At 36.0% G+C, this 24617-nt stretch overlaps 2 protein-coding genes across 6 annotated transcripts in view; one reads left to right on the plus strand and one right to left on the minus strand.

Moving 5' to 3' along the window:
• LOC136034363 (cytochrome P450 4C1-like) overlaps positions 1–24617 on the minus strand; it is a 171561-nt gene that overhangs the window by 29607 nt on the left and 117337 nt on the right. For all 5 annotated transcript variants that reach the window (XM_065715504.1, XM_065715501.1, XM_065715502.1 and 2 more), the window contains one exon: positions 15953–16141. In XM_065715504.1, coding sequence (XP_065571576.1) covers positions 15953–16141 — 189 coding nt within the window. The remainder of the gene's footprint in view (positions 1–15952; positions 16142–24617) is intronic.
• LOC136034364 (cytochrome P450 4C1-like) overlaps positions 1–24617 on the plus strand; it is a 290741-nt gene that overhangs the window by 17164 nt on the left and 248960 nt on the right. The gene's annotated exons all lie outside the window — the stretch shown is intronic.

Below are 24617 nucleotides of genomic sequence, written 5' to 3' on the forward strand. Positions count from 1 at the left end.
ATACATGTTTGATTTTGGCTCTCCGCACATAAATTATTAAAATGAAATTTGCATATTAATTCTTTTTTTTGGCGAAATGACTTTCTCTTAGTTTTGATCAGATGATTTTGAGAAATAAGAGGTGGGGAAGGAGGCCTAGTTGCCCTCCAATTTTTCAGCTACTTAAAAAGGCAACTAGAACTTTTAATTTTTAACGAACGTTTTGTTAGTAAAAAATATACGTAACTTAAGAATTAACTTGCGTAACAAACTTTTATATTCTTATATTTTTATTATGTATATGAGGGGGTTTGTCCCCTCGTCAATACCTCGCTCTTTAAACTAAATCTTAACTTTTGTCCCAATTCTTTAAGAATGAGCCCTGAATCAGAAAGGCCATAGAATAAATAGTTGAAATTACTAAAAAGACTTTAGCATAAAGAGCGAGATATTTATCTCCTCCTATATACCCCGCTCTTTATTCTAAAGCATTTTTAGAACCCCTCATATGCGTAATAATATCTGTTCATTTTAAGTTTTAATGTTACTCCTTACTTTCAATTGAAAAACGTTTCATGTTTATTTTTTCATTGTTTTTTTTTTTTTATAGTAATGCTAGAAAATCCTGCGCCCTTTTCATTGATTTACTCTTCCCCAATGACATATTTCTGCAAGTAAAGATCCTCCCACATAGCCTCCTCCTTTCAACCCCACCCCCAAAACCAAAAAAATCCCCCTGAAAACGTATGTACACTTCCCAATAACCATTTCTGTACGTAAACAATGGTCAAAGTTTGTAACTTGTAGCCCCTCCCCCAAGGACTGTGGGGGAGTAAGTCATCCCCAAAGACATAGTTTTATGGTTTTCAACTATGCGGAACAAAATGGCTATATCAAAATTTTGATCCGTTGACTTTGGGGAAAAAATGAGCGTAGGAGGGGGCCTAGGTGCCCTTCAATTTTTTTGGTCACTTAAAAAGGGCACTAGAACTTTTCATTTCCGTTAGAATGAGCCATCTTGCGACATTCTAGGACCAAATGGTCGATACGATGACCCCTGGAAAAAAAAATAAATGAACACGCACCAGTGATCTGTCTTCTGGCAAAAAATACGAAATTCCACATTTTTGTAGATATGAGCTTGAAATTTTTGCTATAGGGTTCTTTGATACTCTGAATGCGACGGTGTGATTTTCGTTAAGATTCTTTGACTTTTAGAGGGGGTTTCTCCCTATTTTCCAAAATAAGGCAAATTTTGTCAGGCTCGTAACTTTTGATGACAAACATTAAATTTGATGAAACTTATATATTTAAAAGCAGCATGAAAATTCGATTCTTTTGATGTATCTTTTAGCATAAAAATTCCATTTTTTGAGTTTCGTTTACTATTGAGCCGGGTCGCTCCTTACTACAGTTCGTTACCACGAACTGTTTGATTTCATTGCTTGGAGCTTTTATAAATAAAGAAAAACGAGTTTTTTTTAACTGAAAGTAAGGAGCGACATTAAAACTTAAAACGAACAGAAATTATTCCGTATACGAAAGGGGCTGTCCCCTCCTCAACTTCCCGCTCTTTACGCTAAAGTCTGACTCTTTGTCACAGTTTTACTTTTTAAAACAATATAAAACTTTAGCGTAAAGAGCGGGACGTTGAGGAGGGGACAGCCCCATTCATATCCGGAATAATTTTAGTTCGTTTTAAGTTTCAATGTCGCTCCTTAGTTCAGTTGAAAATCTTTTTTTTTATTTAATTTCTGAACGTTTTTGAATTAATGTATGTTTCGATTTTGACTCACCGCACATGAATAATTAAAACGAAATATGCATATTATTATTTTGTTGGCTAAATGGCTTTTTAATAGCTTTGATTGAAGGATTTAGATAAAAAAAAGGTGGGGGAGGAGGCCTAGTAACCCTCCAATTTTTCGTTACTTAAAATGCAACTATAACCTCTTTTTTACGAACGTTTTTATTAGTAATAAATATGCGTAACTTACGAGTAAACTTACGTAACGAACTTCTATATTTGTATATTTTTATTACGCATATGAGGGGGTTTACCCCCTCATCAATATCTCGCTCTTTACACTAAAGCTTGGGTTTTGTCCCAATTCTTTAAGAATAACCCCTGAATCACAAAGGCCGTAGAATAAATAGTTGAAATTAATAAAATAACTTTAGCGTAAAGAGCGAGGCATTCAGGAGGAGACGAACGCCCTTATATATGTAATAATTTCTGTTCGTGTTAAATTTTAATGCAGCTCCTTACTTCGAGTTGAGAAAACCTTTTTTTATGTATTTTCTCATTGTTTTTTTAACAATGCTAGAAAACCCAGCACCCCCTTCATGGAAAATTTCATTCCTCATTATATGTTCCGCCATGGAAAGATCCTCCCACGTAATCCCCCCCAACGTGAAAAAGTCCCCCTGAAAACGTCTGCACACTTCCCAATAACATTACCATAAGAAAACAATGGTCAAAGTTTGTAACTTGCATCCCCTCCCCTGCAGACTCTGGGGGATTAGGTTGTCCCCAAAGACAATGTTCTTAGATTTTTCGACTATGCTGAATAAAAAGGCTATCTCAAAATTTTGATCCGGCGACTTTGGGAAAAAAAGAGCGTGGGAGGGGACCTAGGTTTCCTCTAATTTTTAGTCACTTAAAAAGGGCACTAAAAATTTTAATTTCTATTAGATTGAGCCGTTTCGCGATATTCTAGGACCGCTGGGTCGATACGATCACCTCTGGAAAAAAAAAACAGATAAAAACGCATCCGTGATCAGTCTTCTGGCAAAAAATACAAAATACCACTTTTTGTAGATAGGAGCTTGAAACTTCTACAGTAGGGTTCTCTGATACGCTGAATCTGATGGTGCAATTTTCGTCAAGATTCTATTACTTTTAGAGGGTGTTTGTTCCCATTTTTTAGAATAAGGCAAAATTTTCTCAGGGTCGTAACTTTTGACGGGTAAGACTAAGCTTGATGAAGCTTATATATTTAAAATTAGCATAAAAATACAATTCTTTTGATGTAACTGTTGGTAAAAAATTCAGTTATGTAGAGTTTCGGTTACTATTGAGCCGGGTCGCTCCTTACTACAGTTCGTTACCACAAACTGTTTGAAATTGTTGAACGTCAACTTTTTCCCCGGTTTCTCCTTTGTCATTATGAAATACATAACGCAGAAACTTAATTTTTTTAACAAAGCCATGGAAAGCATTGATGACCTTTATCATGGTCAAAATACCAAACCTAATAATCATAACTACCATTTTCAATTTTGGCACATTTTGATTTCGCTGTTACTTATCTTTTAACCCCATTTTTCTTTCTTCATTATTTTGGTTTTTCACTATTTCAGACAATTTTCCAATGCCCTTTACTTCAGCTGCCCTTATCGGTCTAGTTTTACATGACGGTCAAGACAAGTGACGGTCAAGACATGACAAGTCAATTTCTACGTACGTTTCTTATTACAAGGTTGACCTTCTGCCTGTATATCCTCATATTTGCACACTTGAGGAGTTGTGTTCCTTAGATTGTCGTATCCTCCTAGTTCTTTTTTGTTGTTGTTGTTTTTCTTTTTTTTTTCTTTTTTTTTAATCCTTTGAGGTAGCATATGCTTGTAGTTGTAAAACATGTAGTAGCTTACAACTACAACCCTTATAACTGTAAAAAGAGCTGGGAGTAAATTGTGATTTGTTGTTGTTTATGCGCTGGGAACTATTCTTTGAAAATGTAATACAAGATTTGGTTTATTAACTTTATTATTGTTTACGAAATTCTGTGTAGTTATTGAGGGGCTCCGACTTCTCCTCAAATGCATCAAAATAAAATGTTATGCCACATGTATCATTGAACATTTTTGCTATTGATATGATTTTTCTATAGTAGAAAATTTAAATTTGCACTTCTGTGTTGTTGGGATAAACAACCCAGAAAGACCTTTTTCTCTGATTAAATAAAAAAAACTAGTTTTTTTAACTGAAAGTAAGGAGCGACATTAAAACTTAAAACGAACAGAAATTACTTCGTATATGAAATGGGTTGTCCCCTCCGCAATCCCTCGCTCTTTACGTTAAAGCTTTTAATTGTTTTAAAAAGTAGAATTGTGGCAAAGAGTCAAACTTTAGCGTAAAGAGCGAGGGATTGCGGAGGGGACAACCCATTTCATATACGAAGTAATTTCTGTTCGTTTTAAGTTTCAACTTTCAGTTAAAAAAACTAGTTTTTTTTATTTAATCAGAGAAAAAGGTCTTTCTGGGTTGTTTTGTCCCAATTCTTTATAAATGACCCCTGAATCAAAAAGGCCGTAGAATAAATAGTTGAAATTACTAAAAATACTTTAGCATAAAGAGCGAGGTATTTATCTCGTCCTAAATACCTCGCTCTTTATGCTAAAGTATTTTTAGAACCCCTCATATGCGTAATAATCTCTGTTCGTTTTAAATTTCAATGCTATTCCTTACTTTCAATTGAAAAAACGTTTTCATGTTTATTTTTTCATTGTTTTTTTATGGTAATGCTAGAAAATCCTAAGCCCTTTTCATTGAATTTTTCTTCCCCCATGACATATTCCTCCAAGGAAAGATCCTCCCACATAGCCCCCTCCCATCAAACCCACCCCCAAACCAAAAAAATCCCCCTGAAAATGTCTGTACACTTCCCAATAACCATTACTATATGTAAACACTGGTCAAAGTTTGTAACTTGCAGCCCCTCTCCCAGGGATTGTGGGGGGGGGCCTAGGAGCCCTCCAATTTTTTTGATCACTTAAAGAGGGCACTAGAACTTTTCATTTCCGTAAGATTGAGCCCTCTTGCGACACTCTAGGACCACTTGGTCGATACGATGACCCCTGGGGAAAAAAAAAAACAAATAAGCACACACCCGTTTTTTGTCCTCTGGCAAAAAATATGAAATTCCACATTATTTTAGATAGGAGCTTGAAATTTTTGCTATGGGGTTCTCTGATACGCCGAATGCGATGGTGTAGATACGCCGAATGCGATGGTGGTTAGGGGATGTTTCCCCCTATTTTCCAAAATAAGGCAAATTTTCTCAGGCTCGTAACTTTTGATGACAAAAACTAAATTAATTGAAACTATATATTTAGAATCAGCGTGAAAATTCGATTCTTTTGATGTATCTTTTAGCATCAAAATTCCGTTTTTTAGAGTTTCGTTGACTATTGAGCCGGGTCACTCCTTACTACAGTTCGTTACCACGAACTGTTTGATTCACATCTAAAATAGCCATTTCGTAGAACTCTTGTCTCATTCGCATTTATTCATATTCATTAATGTACTCAAACTTGGTGTACTCAAAGCAAACCAGAACATTCGCCGAACAAGCAGCTATGCAGCTTCTGGGAATGTCCCAGAAAACTACTCAGTTCACGTAAAAACTAGACATAAATTTACAAGCAAAGGAAAGAAGGAGAAAATCCCGTAGAAGAAGAAGAAGAAGAATGATTTTGTGTGACTAAGAATGATTTCACCATTTTTTTTTCGCTGCTTGGGTACGGTACTTAACTTGACTTCAGTGAAGTTAGCTATAGTTCACGATTACTTAATTAGACCTCTTATATTACTTTCAAAACATTTGGATAAAATGGAGACAAAACTTTATCTAAACATTTGATGAAGTCAACTATACTTCGATTAATGATCAAGGCAATCAAAATAAACACCAGCAACTTTCAAGCAGAGCTTTACCTTTTAAGCTTAAAAAAAAGAATTAAAATCATTTTCTAACCCATTATATAGAGGTTGATTTAAGTAGGGAGTTCTCCAAATTTTATTTTATATACATTTGAAAAATTAAAAGGTACAGTGTCTATTGATTGTAGAATAATTGATAATTATTGGTAAATAGCGTGCGCGCGCAAACTTTTTGACTTGCACTCTGTTTTTGGCGATTTGCACACTTTTTTGGCTTTAATTTGCACTCTTTTTTGACATCGGCAGTTGGCAACCCTGCGACCACCCCCCCTATTGCCAGAAAAATGCCAAACCCTAAGTTCAAACTTTGTATCTGGCATCCTGATGCTGAAGCCGTTGGTTTAATATGATCACCCCTGGCAAAAAAAGAGGATAAGATAGTCGTTTCTTTCACGTTATTATGTTTTCAACTTTATATTTTTATTGATTTTCCTTGCGATTATAATTTTCTATCAGAAACTCCTAATTTACTTTAAATATTGAAAATCTATAGAAATGTGTGTACATGATTTATCAGTTTATTTTTAAATTAATTAAAAAAACGTTTTTCAAAAAATAAGTTTCTCAAAGAAAAATAAAGAACTCTATTAAACCAAAAATGAGCAGAAATAAAGTCAAATAATCTTCCAAGGATAAAACTACCCCAAATCACGACCAATAAATAAATGAAACCCCAAATGAACAGAAATAATAATAAATAACCAAGTCAAACTCAAAATGAGTAAAAATTAACATGACAAGGGCTGACAGCCCTCATGCCTTCTCAAGACCAGAACATAATTTGCACTTCACTGGAAAAAAAAATACCATGGATTGTCAATTTAATACAGATATATTGATATTTATTCCTCCAAGTTTTAACAATTTTTTATTTATTAAAGTCAAAAAAGGGAAAACATTTAAATTGTATTTTATTTTCAGTGTAGTGCTAATTATGTTCTGGTCTTGAGAAGGAATGAAGGTTATCAACCCTACTCATGTTAATTTTTGCACGGTTTGAGTTTGACTTGGTTATTTATTTTAATTTCTGTTCGTTTCGGATTTCATTTCCGAATGAGCCCCTTTCGAAGTTTCTAAGACAACTCCTTCTGTACGAGGTGCCGTGATCAGAAAAAACAACAACAACAACAAAATAATAATAATAATAGATTTTGCCCATGTTACTCTTTACTTAGGTAGCACAACCTACAACGGAGTATTGTTCCATTAATTTGAAAAAATTCAAAAAAATTCATTATTTTACATGAAAACATGAAAATTATGGTAAAAAAAAACCCACTAAAATATATTCAAATCTAGATTTTCTTAGTTAGAATGTAAAACTTTTTATAAAAATAATAAAATGTTCTTTTTTCTACTTGGAAAGTTTTATTATTATTATGTTTTTGTTCATTCGATTTTTAACTTAAATAAGTTTAAATTGTTAACAAAATCAATGATTTAACCAACACCAGTGAAAAATATAAAAGGAGACTGAAGGGGAACGGAAGTTATCCTTCCAAAAAATGTGAAGAAGATGTTGCTAACTCTTTGAATAACTTTTCCCTTATTGATTCTCTCCCAACCCCCTCCAAATTTAGACTGAATCGTGACTAGATAACTGACAAGCGGTTCTATTCAATGATCATCAGTGAATCTTTAGGGGGGGGTATTTAATTCAAAAAGATACCATATGCCACAAAAAAATACAAGATGTATTAGTATTGATTACTGATTTTAATCATATCGGTAAAGATCATGTTTTTTTGGCCTATTCATATGTTCGTCCAATTTGTTTTTTATAGATTCCAATTCGGTTCTTATGGAATCAAACTCATTTATTTCTATCCAAAATATTCCACGTCCTACCTAATACAAATGACGTGCCAGGTTCTCCTATGATCACGTGCTTCGAAATAGCGGCATTATTAGAATTGAAACTTTATACTAATTCCAAATATATAAGATTTAGGTTCAATGCTACTCATCAAAAGTTACGAGCCCGAAAAAAATTTGCCCAACGGTCGAAAAAGTCGAAAACCAACAAAACTCCAAGCAATCTTAATGAAAACCACACAATCAGATTCAGCATATTAGAGAACGCCTAGAGTAAAGGCTTCAGGCTCCTATATACAAGAACTGTGGAATTTTGATTTTTTTGTCAGAAGAAAGATCACGGATGCATATCTATTTGTTTTTATTCGTTTGAATGTTTTTCCCAGATTTGATTGTATTGAACCAGTGATCCAACAAAATCGGAAAAGGGCTCATTTGATCGAAAATCAGAAGCTCTAATGCCCTTTTTTAAGTGGACCAAAAAGACTGGAGGGCAACTAACCCCTTTCCCATACCCCTTTTCCTCCAAAGTTATCCGACTAATATTTTGTAATAGCCATCTGACTCAGGATAGTTAAAAGGTTGAATAACTATGCCTTTGAGGACAACATGACCCCCCCCATAGTCCCTGGAGAAAGGACAGTAAGTTACTTAATTTATCCATTGTCCACATATAGTATTTGTTATTGGGAAATATACGAATAATTTTTTAGGAGGCGAGAGGGTTTTCTAAAGGGAGAGTTTTCCGCGGGGAGGAAATTTTCCGGGAGAATTTTCCACGATAAATTTTCCACGAAGGGAGTTTGACCTTTGTCCTCATTCTTTAAGAACTATTCCTGAAACAAAGGGGCCGTTTTTAGAATAAGAAGCTTTTTAGAAGTACTAAAAAAATTTAGCGTCAAGAGCGAGGTATTAAGGAGGAGACAACACCCCTCGTATACGGAATAATTTGTGTTCGTTTTAAGTTTCAATGTTGCTCCTTACTTTCAGTTGAAAAAACTTGCTTTTTTATTATTTAATAACTTGAAAAAGAAAATATTTATTTGACAAACCAATAGGGTACTCTTAATAAAATTAAATTTAAAAAATAAGTTTTTTTTAACTGAAAGTAAGGAGCGACATTAAAACTTAAATCGAGCAGAAATTACCCCGTATATGAAAGGGGCTGTTCCCTCAACGCCCCACTTTTTACGCTAAAGTTTGACTCTTTCTCTCAACTCTACTTTTTAAAACACTAAAAACTTTAGCGTAAAGAGCAGGTTGTTGAAGAGGGAACAGCCCCTTTCATATAGGGGGCAATTTCTGCTCGTTTTAAGTTTTAATGTCGCTCCTTACTTTCAGTTAAAAAAACTTGTTTTTTTTTTTTATTTAATTTCTTAACGTTTTTTAGTTAATCCTTGTTTTGATTTCGGCTCTCCGCAGATGAATAATTAAAGCAAAATTTGCATATATATATATTTGGCTAAATGGCTTACTCATAGTTTTGATCGAATGATTTTGAGAAAAAAAGAGGGGGAGGAGGCCCAGTTGCCTTCCAATTTTTTGGGTACTTAAAAAGGCAACTAGAACTTTTAATTTTTTAAGAATGTTTTCATTAGTAAAAGATATACGTAACTTACGAATTAGCTTACATAACAAACTTCTATATTCGTATGTTTTTATGACGTATATGAGAGGGTTCGCCCACTCGTCAATACCTCGCTCTTTACAGTAAAGCTTAAATTTTTACCCTGAATCACAAAGGCCGTGGAATAAATAGTTGAAATTACTGAAAATACTTTAGCGTAAAGAGAGAGGTAATAGAACGAGGTGAACCCCTTATATGCGTAATATATTATGTTCGTTTTAAGCTTTAATGCTACTCCTTACCTTCAGTTGAAAAATCTTTATCATATTTATTTTTTCATTGTTTTTTAAATAATGATAGAAAATGCTGCGCCCCCTTCATGGAAATCTTCTTCCCCCATGACAAATTCCTCCGTGGAAAGTTTCCCCCACATAACCCCCTCTTCCCAACCCCTCTTCCAAACCAAAAAATCCCCCTGAAAATATTTGTACACTTCCCAATATCCATTACTATATGCAAACACTGGTCAAAGTTTGTAACTAGCAGCCCCTCCCACGGGGACCGTGGGGGAGTATGTCGTCCTCAAAGACATAGTTATAAGATTTTTCGACTATTTTGAATAAAATGGATATCTCAGAATTTTGATCCGACGACTTTGGGAAAAAATGAGCGTGGGAGGGGGCCTAGGTGCCCTCCAATTTTTTGGTCACTTAAAAAGGGCACTAGAACTTTTCATTTCCGTTCGAATGAGCCCTCTCGCAAAATTCTAGGACTATTGGGTCGATACGATCACCCCTGGGGAAAAAAAACCGCATCCGTGATTTGTCTTCTGGCAAAAAATACAAAATTCTATATTTTTGTAGATAAGAGCTTGGAACTTGTACAATGGGGTTCTCTGATACGCTGAATCTGAAGGTGTGATTTTCGTTAAGATTCTATGACTTTTAGGGGATATTTCTCCTTATTTTCTAAAATAGGGCAAATTTTCTCAGGCTCGTAACTTTTGATGGGTAAGACTAAACTTGGTGAAACTTATATATTTAGAATTAGCATTAAAATGCGATTCTTTTGATGTAGGTATTGGTATCAAAATTCCGTTTTTTAGAGTTTTGGCTACTATTGAGCCGGGTCGTCCCTTACTACAGTTCGTTACCACGAACTGTTTGAATATTCTTTTTGGAGCATTGTGAAAACTTTGTTCAAAGGCCGAGGAGAATTGAGGAGAGTGGTAGTACAGCCACTTTTTATGTGACAGTCTATCTTAAGTTTTAACTTTACTCTTTATTTTTCACATGAATTGAAAAATTCATTTTTCAATTATACTGTTACATTTTTTTTTTACTTGACAATACCGCAGTGATAAAACAAGTTGTGCAGCAGGCTAGCTGAATTTCATAATTAATTTGTTGCAACCGTATATGAAATAATGAACGTTGTAAATTCAATCAACGCTTAAGGGAGAAAAAGGACCAGAAGGATTTGGGGTAATAAGCCCCAATTCCCAATTGGTCTGAAGAATAGTCCTTAGATTCATGCTGTTCTATTTCTATTCGTGCGTACATGTAGCTATCAGTTGGGTTCTATCAATTATCTCAGCAACAACACTCAAACCCGCATTATCTGAGTGAGATTAAATTTGTAATCAACGTCAGTCGGTTCTATTTTAAACATTTAGAATGACCTTGGATCTTTCCCCTCTCTGGCTAGTAGGATTATCTTTGTAATTCCAAATATTCAAGAAGTTACGCAATTAACGGGGATATTTTGGTTTCATATTTTGGGCATATTTATATTTTATATTTTGGGCATATTACATTTCATACATTTCAAAAACATTCTGTTTTTATACAAAAACATAATAATAATAAAACTTTCCAAGTAGAAAAAAGAACATTTTATTATTTTTATAAAAAGTTTTACATTCTAACTAAGAAATTCTGGATTTGTATTCATTTTAGTGGGTTTTTTTTACCATAATTTTCATGTTTTCATGTAAAAAAATTAATTTAAATTTCATTTCATTTGGGCATATTTACATTTCATATTTTGGGCATATTTTGGATATTTTGGGGTCAAAATCCTTCAACTAAAATTTGAAATTGAAATCTAGATATTCTAACTTTCAAACCTTGCGAAATATTGCCAGTTGCAACCTGAGCCGAGCGAAACCGAAACTGAAATTCTACGTCTATGATCAAGGGGACGGTCAAATTCAAAATGAATGTTGAAAGATACAAACATCATTTTCAAACTATTTAACGGAAGAAAGAAAAGGATTTTTAAACCTGGGGCGAGCGAAACCAAAACTGAAATTTTACGTCTATGATCAAGGGGACGGTCAAATTCAAAATGAATGTGATTGTTGAAGGATACAAACATCATTTTCAAACTATTTAACGGATGGAAGAAAAGGAATTATGAATATGATTTTTTTTTAAGAGAAGTAATAAATTTAGAGCATTGGTCGTACGAATCGAAGCGGTCTTTAAAAATCATTCCAAGAAAATTGGAACTTCTTGGGAGGGCGTACAGAGGGAGGCTCTGAATAGACTACGATGGACGAGCAGCTTGCGCAGCTGAGCTGGCCTCGGCGGCTTCGTGCTGGGGTATGATGTTCGTAGTAGTGTACCATGTATGCCAGAAATTATGTTTTGACAATCCATCTGGGGCCAAACGAAAAGCAGTTAAAACCTAAATGGGGTGGGAACAGGCTGTAACGAACGATTTAAAAGAAACTGAAAATTCATGGGATGGAGTAAAGAGAGAGGGTTTGAGAAGATTGAGGTGGAATAGGAGCGTGTGCAGCTTTATTGACCTCAGGCGGCTTGGTGCTGCAGTGAGCTGTGAGTAAAAATAGTAGCTATTGAAAAGCCTCGTCACCAATGTCAGTCTTGCCAGAGATTGCTACGGAGACGATCTTAAAGATGAATGTCCATTGTTGTAAGCAAACCCTTCATGACCAATTTCAGTTTACTGAGGCTTCTTTCCACCATACCTAAGATAAGCGGACTTAACAGTTGAGAATATCGACTTAACACCATACATTTCTTTGATTGTATCCTTATAACAATGTGGTATTTATCAACTATACCGCTTAAAGCCCTAGTCAAGGCCAAAAAAGGATTCCTGAGACTTTATATTTAGAATGATTTCTACAGGAATTATACGTTTTCCTGATAACAGCTTTGCTACCCTGGATAGGCATTCCTAGCTGCTAACGAATTTGCTCAGTAAACATCGGTATGTTGGCTCCAAAAAAGGATTGTTCTGGATGAAATCATCCAGACCATTAATACAACAATCCCGGAACACCACAGAGTTCCCTAACATATAACGATTTCCAGTCATTCATTGTACCAGCGTCATAATTCGAAATCACTTTTGAATAATGCTTTTGAATATATTTGTTATTTTACCCCCACATCTTCTGTCATTTTACGTTTAGGCCCAGAAGGAAAAAAGTGTGATGCAAAGCATTAGAGGCAATTTCTGCTTCAGGGGGGAGAGGGCTCTTGTACCCCTTCTTTAACGCTCGTCTAGTCTATCCCAAAATGATTTCCTTATTGATAGTGTTATTATAAAATGGTATCAAGTTAGTATTAGACAGAGCTAAAGACCACACAAGCATGAATTTGTTTCAGTGAGAAGGACATTTTTGAGCAGAGTAAAATTAAAAAAAAAGAAACAACAGGTATTTTACGTAAAACATTAAAAATTATAGGGAAAATTATAAATTACAGGGAAAATATCATGATTTAAGATCACCTCACAAATATAAATGGGATTATACAGGCTATATAGAAGGTCTAACCACTTGTTAATGAGCAGTGAACGATTTAGTACAAGCTGTTGCCCTCCTGTCAGGTGGAACAAACGGACGATTTAATGTTCGGATTTGATGGCGCAATTTTGGATTGGATTATATGGATTAGCCTGACATATTCATTTTCTGTAATTAATTCGTTCTTCTGCATTTAAAATCAATAGTCAAATTGGCCCCTAATATTGTACTAGCCGGCCGTTTCCCAACCAGTTACTTTCACCAAGTAGTTGCTATCGAATGCTGAAGTTTTCATGGAATCACCCGTTGTTTCCTTATCCATTGTAATTACTGAGCATTATTTCCAACAGTTCGTGGTAACGAACTGTAGTAAGGACCGACCTAGCTCAATAGTAACCGAAACTCTAAAAACGGGATTTTGATACCAATAGCTACATCAAAAGAATCGCATCTTAATGCTGATTTTAAATATAAAAGTTTCATCAAGTTTAGTCTTACCCACCAAAAGTTACGAGCCTGCGAAAATTTGCCTTATTTTAGAAAATAAGGGAAAACAACCCCTAAAAGTCATCGAATCTTAACTAAAATCACAATGTTAGATTCAGCAAATGAGAGAACTCAACTGTAGAAGTTTCAAGCTCCTATCTACAAAATGTGGAATTTTGTAATTTTTTGCCAGAGGACAGATCACGGATGCGTGTCTATTTGTTTATTTTTTGTTTTGTTTTTTCCCCAGGGGTGATCGTATCAACCCAGTGGTCCTAGAATGTCGCGAGAGGGCTCATCATGACGGAAATTAAAAATTCTAGTGCCCTTTTTAAGGGATCGAAAAATTGGAGGGCACCTAGGCCCCCTCCCACGCTCATTTTTTCCCAAAGTCGTCTGATCAAAATTCTGAGATAGCCATTTTATTCAGCCTAGTCGAAAAACCTTATAACTATGTCTTTGGGGACGACTTACTCCCCTACAGTCCCCGTGGGAGGGGCTCCAAGTTACAAACTTTGACCAGTGTTTACATATAGTAATGGTTATTGGGAAGTGTACAGATGTTTTCAGGAGTTTTTTTTGTTGAGGGAGGAGGAGTTGATGGGAGGGGTTACGTGGGGGATCTTTCCTTGGAGGAATTTGTCATGGGCGAAGAGAATTTCCACGAAGGGGGCGCAGGATTTTCTACCATTATTTTAAAAAACAATGAAAAAATATGAAAAAGTTTTTTCAACTGAAAGTAAGGAGCAGCCTTAAAACTTAAAACGAACAGAAATTCTTACACATATAGGGTTCACATCCTCCTAATACTTCTCTCTTTACGCTAAAATATTTTTTGTAATTTCAACTATTTATTCTACGACCTTTGTGATTCAGGGGTCATTCTTAAGGAATTGGGACAAAATTTAAGCTTTAGTGTAAAGAGTGAGGTGTTAACGAGGGGGGGCATATATGTAATAAAAACATACGAATATAGACGCTCGTTACGTAAGTTGTCTATATTTTTTATTAATAAAAAAGCTGGTAACATATTAAGAGGTCTAGTTGCCTTTTTAAGTAACCAAAAAATTAGAGGGCAACTAGGTCTCCTCCCCCGCTCCTTTTTTCTCAAAATTGTCCGGTCAATACTACGAGAAAGCCATTTAGCCCCCCAAAAAATTCAAAATTTGGTTTTAATTATTAATGTACAGAGAGCCAAAATCAAACATGCATTAATTCAAAAACGTTCAGAAATTAAAAAAAAAGGTTTTTTTAACTGAAAGTAAGGAGCGACATTACAAATTAAAACAAACAGAAATTACTTCATATATGAAAGGGGTAGTTTCCCTCCTCAACGCCCCGCTCTTTACGCTAAAGTTTTTACTGTTTTAAAAAGTAGAGTTGAGAGAAAGAGTTAAACTTAAGCGTAAAGAGCGGGGCGTTGAGGAGGGGACAATCCATTTCATATACGGAGTAATTTCTGTTCGTTTTAAGTTTTAATGTCGCTCCTTACTTTCCGTTAAAAAAAGTTTCTTTTTTATTTAATCAACAAAGTGATAGATATTCCGTGAGATATTTAGGGATAGATAATTTAGACGTTACAGGTATTTTTATCTGTTCTTGTTAATTTCATTTTATTGATTTTTTTTTCATCATCTTTCATGATTTAGAAATTAATTTGGCAAAACCGCTGCATTTGCCGAATGTGAATGAGATTTCGGCAGATCCAGAATTCGGTAGTTGTCCTGTCGGTATTTTCATCTTCTTTCATTCATCTTATTATTTTATTAACTTTATTCTTGCCATTTATCTAATTTGAATAGTGAGATGATGAAATAGCGGGACTTTGCGTCGCAATCAAACCAACTAAGTTATTGCGTCGAGTCACCAAAAACTTTCCGGTTGGGGGTCCTTGACCGATAAGGCAAGCTATGTTCCTATGAATGCTAACATTTGTGAGATTGAAAGGTCAGACTGACATGACCGTTTATAACAGCGTCTGAAGAGCGTATGGTTGTAAAAATTAACCTCTTTTTATTGTTTGATAGACAGGAAAATGACAATTATCTTTATTTCATGAAATAGCGCTGACTCTCGAAGAAGAAGCATGGCCTCTGGACCCACCTTGTGTGTAGTCAGGTAAGATGATATTGGAGGAAACTTAAGTATTGATCACTATCAAGGCCGTATCAAGGACTTCCCTTCAGAGAGAGGAGTGGGTTAGATCGTGGTGGGGGTTGTTGTCAACTAAGGAAAATACATTTTAAAATCAAATAGTGTGTACTGTTTAACAATAGGCTACTTCGTTGGAAACTTACATCTTTTTTCTTCTTTTATGCATTATCGCCTCTTCTCAGCAATTCTTATCTTATGTTATTCCTATTTACGCCACTAAAAACATTTCTTCCACTTAACTTTTACCAAACCATTCACCAAAATAATTTGAGCCAATCATTCCTTCAAAAGGGGTCCAAATTGCTTAAAGAATTCACTCACCTGTCCTAAAGTGTCCTTCCTTCCCTTGGATTATATGCCTTCGGACGCCATACTCCACTAAGCTGAACAAAGTAAGACACTACAGTAGCCCTACTACAATAGAATAAAAGTGAAAAAAAGATACCACAAATAGCATCCAACGAGGCCAAACTAGTCAAAGGATATATATCGAAAGATTTTTGGCCAACCATCTTCCCTTCAAGGACTTTTATAAATCTTTCTGTACATTTGACGAAAATGGGAATGAAGTTCTCGAGAATTGTAAAATGAAAAGCGGGCGTTAAGAGCCGTCGTCTCGTTTTCCATTTTTGACCTAAAAGAAAATAGATGTTTTGAAATAAATTTTGAGTTCAGTGTTAATCTGGAAAAAAATTGGCAAATTACATGAAAGAGGTAGACAACATAGCAGTTTATCGAGTCAAGATTCACTATTGCTTATGCATTAACTTCAATAATTGAAAAGGGAAATTCATCTTTGTACAACTTACAAAATAATTACTGCTTATGTGATTTAAAAATATATTTTTTTATGAACAACTAATAATGCTATTGTACGGTAAGATTAATATTTTATTTGGCCAGCGACAAAATTACGTCAATTGACATGGACACATCGCAATTTCGACGATGGTCTTTGACAAATAATAAATTTTAACAGTCACGAATAATTATATTTTCTGTTTTAAAATTCTGTAAAATCTTTGGTAGATAGTTTCTTCTTTCCTTTCTAAATACATTCAACGATCATTAGGTTTGACAAACCCGTCTATCATGCGCATGAAGATATAAAGAACGAGAGACTGCAATATTTAAAGGTCAAATTCCGCCGATAACCCTAAGTCACGTTGCATTTCTATTATATTGAAATCAAGATAGTTAAAATAAAAAAAAAACGAGTTTTTTTTAACTGAAAGTAAGGAGCGACATTAAAACTTAAAACGCACAGAAATTACTTCGTATATGAAAGAGGCTGCTTCCCCATCAACGCCCCGCTCTTTACGCTAAAGTTTGACTCTTTCTCTCAATTCTTCTTTTTAAAACAGTAAAAAACTTTAGCGTAAAGAGCGGGGCGTTGATGAGGAAGCAGCCTCTTTCATATACGAAGTAATTTCTGTGCGTTTTAAGTTTTAATGTCGCTCCTTACTTTCAGTTAAAAAAACTCGTTTTTTTTTTATTTAATTTCTGAACGTTTTTGAATCAATGCATGTTTTGATTTTGGCTCTCTGCAGAGGAATAATCAAAACGAAATTTGCATATTTTTTGGGGGGGCTAAATGGCTTTCTCATAATTTTGATCGAATGATTTTGAGAAAAAAAAAGAGCGAGGGCGAAGCCTAGTTGCCCTCCGATTTTTTGGTTAATTAAAAAGGCAACTAGAACTTTTAATTTTTTACGAATCTTTTTATTGGTAAAAGATTTACGTAACTTATAATTTAGCTTACGTAAAGAACTTTTGTATTCTCATGTTTTTATTACATATATGAGGGGATTCACCCCATCGTCAGTAGCTCGCTCTTTACACTAAAGCTTAAATTTTATCCCAATTCATTAAGAATGACCCCTGAATCACAAAAGCCGTAGAATAAATAGTTGAAATTACTAAAAATACTTTAGCGTAAAGAGCTAGGTATCATAAGGAGGTGAGCCCCTTATATGGGTAATAATTTCTGTTTGTTTTAAGTTTTATTGCTGTTCCTTACTTCCAGCTGAAAAAGCCTTTTCACATTTATTTTTTAATTTTTTTTTAAATAATGCTAGTAAATCCTGCTCTCCCTTCATGGAAGATTTCTTCTCCCATGACAAATTCTCGATGGAAAGTTCCACCAGCATATCCCACTCTTCACAACCCGTCCCCCCAACCAAAAAAATCCTGCTGAAAACGCCTGTATACTTCCCAATAACCATTACTATATGTAAGCACAGGTCAAAGTTTGTAACTTGTTGCCCCTCCCACGAGGACTGGGGGGGAGAAAGTCATCCCCAAAGACATAGTTATCAGGTTTTTCGACTACGCTGAATAAAATGGCTATCTCAGAATTTTGATCCGTTGACTTTGGGAAAATAATTAGCGTGGGAGGTGGCCTAGGTGCCCTCCAATTTTTTTGGTCACTTAAAAAGGGCACTAGAACTTTTCATTTCCGTTAGAATGAGCCCTCTTGCAACATTCTAGGACAACTGGGTCGATACGATCACCCCTGGGAAAAAAAAAAAAAAACAAATAAACACGCATCCGTGATCTGCCTTCTGGCAAAAAATGCAAAATTCCACATTTTTGTAGATAGGAGCTCGAAACTTCTACAATAGGGTTCTCTGATACGCTGAATCTGATGGTGTGATTTTCGTTAAGATTCTATGACGTTTAGGGGGTGTTTCCCCCTATTTTCTAAAATAACGCAAATTTTCTCAGGCTCGTAACTTTTGATGGGTAAGACTAAACTTGATGAAACTTATATATTTAAAACCAGCATTAAAATGCGATTCTTTTGATATAGCTATTGGTATCAAAATTCCATTTTTTAGAGTTTTGGCTACTATTGAGCCGGGTCGCTCCTTACTACAGTTCGTTACCACGAACTGTTTGATTATACAAGTTTAGCTTACTGCTAACTGTTCTTTTGCACGGTCTAGAAAAGAATTATGACAGAAATTTAGGTAATAAATTCCGAAATTCTTAAACCACGACGATGATTTCAAAATTATAAACTTTGTGTGACTCTGACTTAACGGTGAAAATTTGCAGAATTTATCTCTATTCTTTATTGGTCCATTTCCATAATCGTACCCAGGGTTGCCAGTGCGTAAAAAAATCAATAGATTTTAGTCATTTTTTGGTTGATTAGTGATTTTCTTCAATAATCTAGGTATTTATGTGCTGATTTAGTTATTTTGCTTCTACGGGGTAGCAACCCTGATCACACCAAACACCGAACATGTTTGGTGCGGCCATCTTCCACAGCGTACCTATCTCTGGTGGCAACTCTGAATGAGGAAGCAATAACCTCTTCCTAGACAAAATCTGGTAATTTGAGTAAACAATAAAAGTCCCAAAAATGGTGGGACGAACGATTATAGTTCTAAAAGACATTTAGCCGTCTTTCAGCCACACCAACAAAAAACAAGAGCCAAGAGCTCACATGGTACTTGTGACGAGGTCGGAACCTAGAATTAGATTCGGTACTAGAGTTATCGATTTCACTAGAAATTCCTCCAACTCCCCCAAAGAGATCGGATTGGGTCCGGTTATGTCAATCAGGCATCTAGAGCTTATGCTTATTCTCGAACTCGCCAATGCGCTAGAGATCCTCCCAACTCCCTCAAAGAGATCGGGCCGGTTATGTCAATCACGTATCTAGAACTTGTGCTTATTCTTCCCACCAAGTTTCATCCCGATCTCTCCACTCTAAGCATTTTCCAAGATTTCCGGTTTCCACCTCCGACTCCCCCCAATGTCACTGGATCCGGTCGGGATTTAAAATAAGAGCTCTGATACACGAGATCCTTCTAAATAACAAATTTCATTAAGATCCGATCACCCGTTCGTAAGTTAAAAATACCTAATTCTTTCTAATTAACCTAATTGGCCGACGGGCAAGTGCCATAATATAAGGTCAACCCTCTTAGAGAATTTTCTAATAGATCGGACCCTTGTTGGAGAATTTGAAACGCAATATCCAAACACAGATGTTGCAAAAAAGAAAGTTTACCAATTTTTACACTATATATGTTTATAGAGAACTCATCACTGCTGATTGTATTGAATGAGCAACACTTTGGTTTTGTCCCTTTTTTTCTAGTCCGCCTGTTCCAGCTTATTGCTAGAAAGTGATAAGGGCCTACTTTACCACTTAAATGGAAAGTGGGGACTTGTACCCCGATTGATGAAATTGATATCACATTTTGGAAATCTGTATACAATTCTTGCCTAGGGTCAAAAAGGATGGTTTTTGCTAGTAATTGAGCCAGAGGCTATAGCGTGTGAGTTGAAGCGGCGTTTTATAGTCTATGTCGGAGAAGGCTATCTGAGGTTATGTATTTAAGCTTTTGTTCCATTGAGCCACGTTTCTGCTTTTGACTAGAAAGCTGCGGTCTAGCAGACAAGCAGACAGGCACCGGTTTCTGATCAAAGTTGGACAATATCGAAATATTTAAGATGTGCGAAGGTTACCTGGCCTCATGGCCAAATAAATTGGAACTCTCCCTTTGGTCCTTTCTAAGTAATGGTATTAGAAAACTGGCAATAGCAATAACACCTACTTTTGAGCCAAGACAGAAAATTTTTCCCTTTTTTATGGCACTTGGTATTTACCAAGTGACATATAGCGATCGCAATTTCGGTCCGTCGGTCCCTGTTTTGCTAGTTCGGGCACTTCCAGATAAGCTAGGACGATGAAAGTTGGCAGGCATATCAAAGACAAGACCAGATTAAATTAAAAATTGTCGTTTTTTACTGTTTTAAAAAGTAGAGTTGAGAGAAAGAGTCAAACTTTAGCGTAAAGAGCGAGGCGTTGAGGAGGGAACAGCCCCTTTCAAATACGAAGTAATTTCCCCTCCTCAACGCCTCGCTCTTTACGCTAAAGTTTGACTCTTTCTCTCAGCTCTACTTTTTAAAACAGTAAAAACTTTAGCGTAAAGAGCAGGGTGCTGAGGAGGGAACAGCCCCTTTCATATACGGAGTAATTTCTGTTTGTTTTAAGTTTTAATGTCACTCCTTAGTTTCAGTTAAAAAAAACTTGTTAATTTTATTTAATTACATCTAAAATCCAAGGTTTTTACATCTAATAAGCTAAGAGCTACTTTATCGACACGACCTAAATTTGGCATGGCTCAGACACATGTAAATGTAAAAATTATTACTAGTGTAGAGTTAGGTATCTTTGGCTCTCATGTTGAGGTTGGAAACCTCATGGTGAGGTTTCCATGGACGATGGTGATGTTGGATTCCATGGTGAGGTTGGTTGGATCTGGTAAGAGGAGAAGCTGTAAAAAGCATCGTCGAGCCTTCTTTGCCACTCTCAGTTCAATCAAAAGAAGAAAATAAAATCCTTCAAGATTTGAAGCAAAAACACAATAATCACAAATTAGACAAAGGAAATAGTAAAAACTAAAATAGTAAGAACAGTTGTTATAATGTACGTGATAATTATGATAAAAAAGTTTATGCTCTCTTAATGGATATAAATACTTATACTTACGAAGAAATAAAATTGACACTACAGATAAATAAACACACCAACAGAGAAAAGAAGCGAAAAATTTAAAAGACAATAAACAAATAAATCCCTCAACTTTGCTGTGTTCCCAAATTTTACGGTCTTCCCAAAATCCATAAGAAAGATACCCCGCTGCTTGGTATCGTAGCAGCGTTGAGGCCGTCCAGGCTGAGCGGTTGGCGCGCTGGTTTGAGAATTCTTTGTCCAAGGGGCAAGGGTTCAATCCCAGACATAGCCATAGCTGTTCGTTTGGATTGCAGTGCCAAGAGCTAAGAGCTCAAATGGCACTTGTGACGAGGCAAGAAGAGCTAAGAGTCAAGAGATCATATGGTATGAGCTCTAACAAAATTCTATGAATCAATAGATTGATTTAAAAGGAAAATAAGAGGCTTAATGCCGGTCAGGATTTAAAATAAGAGCTCTGAGTCACGATGTCCTTCTAAATATCAAAATTCATTAAGATCCGATTACCCACTCGTAAGTTATAAATACCTAATTTTTTCTATTTTTCCTCTCCATTTAGCCCCCCAGATGGTCAAATCTGGGAAAACGATTTTTATCAAGTCAATTTGTGCAGCTCCCTGACACGCCTACCAATTTTCATCGTCCTAGCACGTCCATAAGCACCAAACCCGCCAAATCACTGAAGCCCTCCCCCCACTCCCCGAGAGAGAGAGAGAGCGAATCCATCACGATCCTGTCAATCAAGTATCAAGGACATTTGCTTAATCTATCCACCAAGCTTCATCCCGATTCCTCCACTCCAAGTGTTTTCCAAAATTTCCCCCTCCAACTCCCCCCAATGTCAAAAGATCTGGTCGAGATTTGAAATAAGAGCTCTGAGACATGAATTCCTTCTAAATATCAAATTTCATCAAGATCCGATCACCTATTCGTAAGATAAAAATACTCCAATTTTCACGTTTTCCAAGAATTCCGGTTTCCCCCTCCAACTCCCCCCAATGTCACAGGATCTGGTCGGAATTTAAAATTAGGGCTTTAAAGCACAAGATCCTTCTAAATATCAAATTTCATTTAGATCTGGTCACCCTTTCGTAAGTTACAAATACCTCAATTTTCAAAATTACCCCCCTCCCCACTCCACCAAAGTGAGCAGATCCAGTCCGGTTATGTCAGTTACGTATCTTAGACAGGTTTTTATTCTTCCCATCCAATTTCATCCTGATATCACCGCTTTAAGTATTTTCTAAGATTTCCGGTCCCCCCAACTGCCCCCCCAATTACGCTGGACCAAGTTGAAATTTAAAATAAGAGATCAGAGTTACGAGGTCCTTCGAAATATGAAGTTTCATGCAGATCCGATCACTCCTTTGTAAGTTAAAAATACGTCATGTTTTCTAATTTTTCAGAATTAGACATCCCCCCAATAGAGCGGATCCATTCCAATTATGTAAATCACGTATCTAAGACTTCTGCTTATTTTTCCCACTAAATTTCATTCCGAAATTTAAGGAGAAACACTTAATGGAAGTGTTTTCCAAGTTTTAGGTTTCCCCCTCCCACCCCCCCCCCCCCCAATGTCACCAGATCTGGTCGTGATTTAAAATAAGAGCTCTGAGACACGATATCCTTCTTAATATCGAATTTCATTGAGATTCGATCACCCATTCATGAGTTAAAAATACCTCATTTTTCTAATTTTTCAGAATTAAACCCCCCCCCAACTACCCAAAGAGAGCGGATCCGTTCCGGTCATGTCAATCATGAATCTAGGACTTGTGCTAATTTTTCCCACCAAGTTTCATCCCGATCCCTCCACTCTAAGTGTTTTCCAAGATTTTAGGTTTCCCTGTCCCAACTCCCCCACCCCCCAATGTCACCAGATCCGGTCGAGATTCAAAATAACAACTATGAGACACGATATCCGTCCAAACATCAAATTTCATTAAGATCTGATCAACCGTTCGTAAGTTAAAAATACTTCTATTTTTCTATTTTTTCGAATTAACGGGCCCCACTCCCCCCCAGATGGTCAAATTGGGAAAACAACTATTTCTAATTTAATTTGGTCCGGTCCCTGATACGCCTGCCAAATTTCATCGGCCTAACTTACCTGGAAGAGCCTAAAGTAGCAAAACCCGGACCGATAGACGAACAGACCAACAGAATTTGCGATTGCTATATGTCACTTGGTTAATACCAAGTGCCAAAAAAACTCAGAAAACCTTATGGAAAACTTAAGAAAATCAAAGAAAATTAAAGGATAATTCTTATGGTCGAATTATAAGATTTTAGAAATCGATACTGTATTGACCCTTTTTCGCCTCTGCAACAAATTTTCCTCCTATTTTAGGTTGAGAAAAAAAAGTCAAATCAAATGTTTAGCGATACGAACCATTTTATCTCCCTGTTTAGGAGTTTCTGTGTGGATTTCATCAAAAATTCTGCTTTGAACAGTTTTCACTTGAAATGTTTTTTCTGGTTCCTTTTTGTTGAAGATATTTTGTTTGTTTGGGAACATGGGCATGGATCTGTGAAAGATTAAATAAAAAAAAACAAGTTTTTTTAACAGAAAGTAAGGAGTGACATTAAAACTTAAAACGAACAGAAATTACTTCGTATATGAAAGGGGCTGCTTTCTCCTCAACGCCCCGCTCTTTACGCTAGAGTTTAACTCTTTCTCTTAACTCTACATTTTAAAACAGTAAAAAACTTTAGCGTAAAGAGCGGGGCGTTGATGAGGAAGCAGCCCCTTTCATATGCGAAGTGATTTCTGTTCGTATTAAGTTTTAATGTCGCTCCTTACTTTCTGTTAAAAAACTCGTTTTTTTTTATTTAATTTCATTTCTGAACGTTTTTGAATCGATGAATGTTTTAATTTTGGGCCTCCGCAGATTAATAATTAAAACGAAATCTGTATATTTATTTTTTTGGCTAATTGGCTTTCTCGTGGTTTTGATCGAATGATTATGAGAAAAAAGGAGCGGGGGAGGAGGCCTAGTTGCCCTCCGATTTTAAATAATGGTAGAAAATTCTGCGCTCCCTTCATGAAACTTTTCTTCCCTCATAACAAATTCCTCCAAGGAAAGTTCCCCCAACATATCCCCATTTTCTCAACCCCCCTTACCTAAAATTCCCCAAGAAAACGTCTGTACACTTCCAAATAACCATTACTATATGTAAGCACTGCTCAAAGTTTGTAACTTGTGGCCCCTCCCATGGGGACTGTGGGGGAGTAGATCGTCCCCAAAGACATAGTTATAAGGTTTTTTGATTACGTTGAATAAAATGGCTATCTCAGAATTTTGATCCGGTGACTTTGGGAAAATAATTAGCGTGGGAGGGGGCCTAGGTGCCCTCCAAATTTTTTGGTCACTTAAAAAGGGAACTAGAACTTTTCATTTCCGTTAGAATGAGCCCTCTTGAAAGATTCTAGGACCACTGGATCGATACGATCACCCCTGGAAAAAAAAAACAAAACAAACAAACACAAATAAACACGCATCCGTGATCTGCCTTCTGGCAAAAAAATGCAAAATTCCACATTTTTGTAGATAAGAGCTTGAAACTCCAACAACAGGGTTCTCTGATACGCTGAATCTGATGGTGTGATTTTCGT

The sequence above is a fragment of the Artemia franciscana genome, chromosome 13, assembly GCF_032884065.1.
Source record: "Artemia franciscana chromosome 13, ASM3288406v1, whole genome shotgun sequence".
NCBI classification, from domain to species: domain Eukaryota; kingdom Metazoa; phylum Arthropoda; class Branchiopoda; order Anostraca; family Artemiidae; genus Artemia; species Artemia franciscana.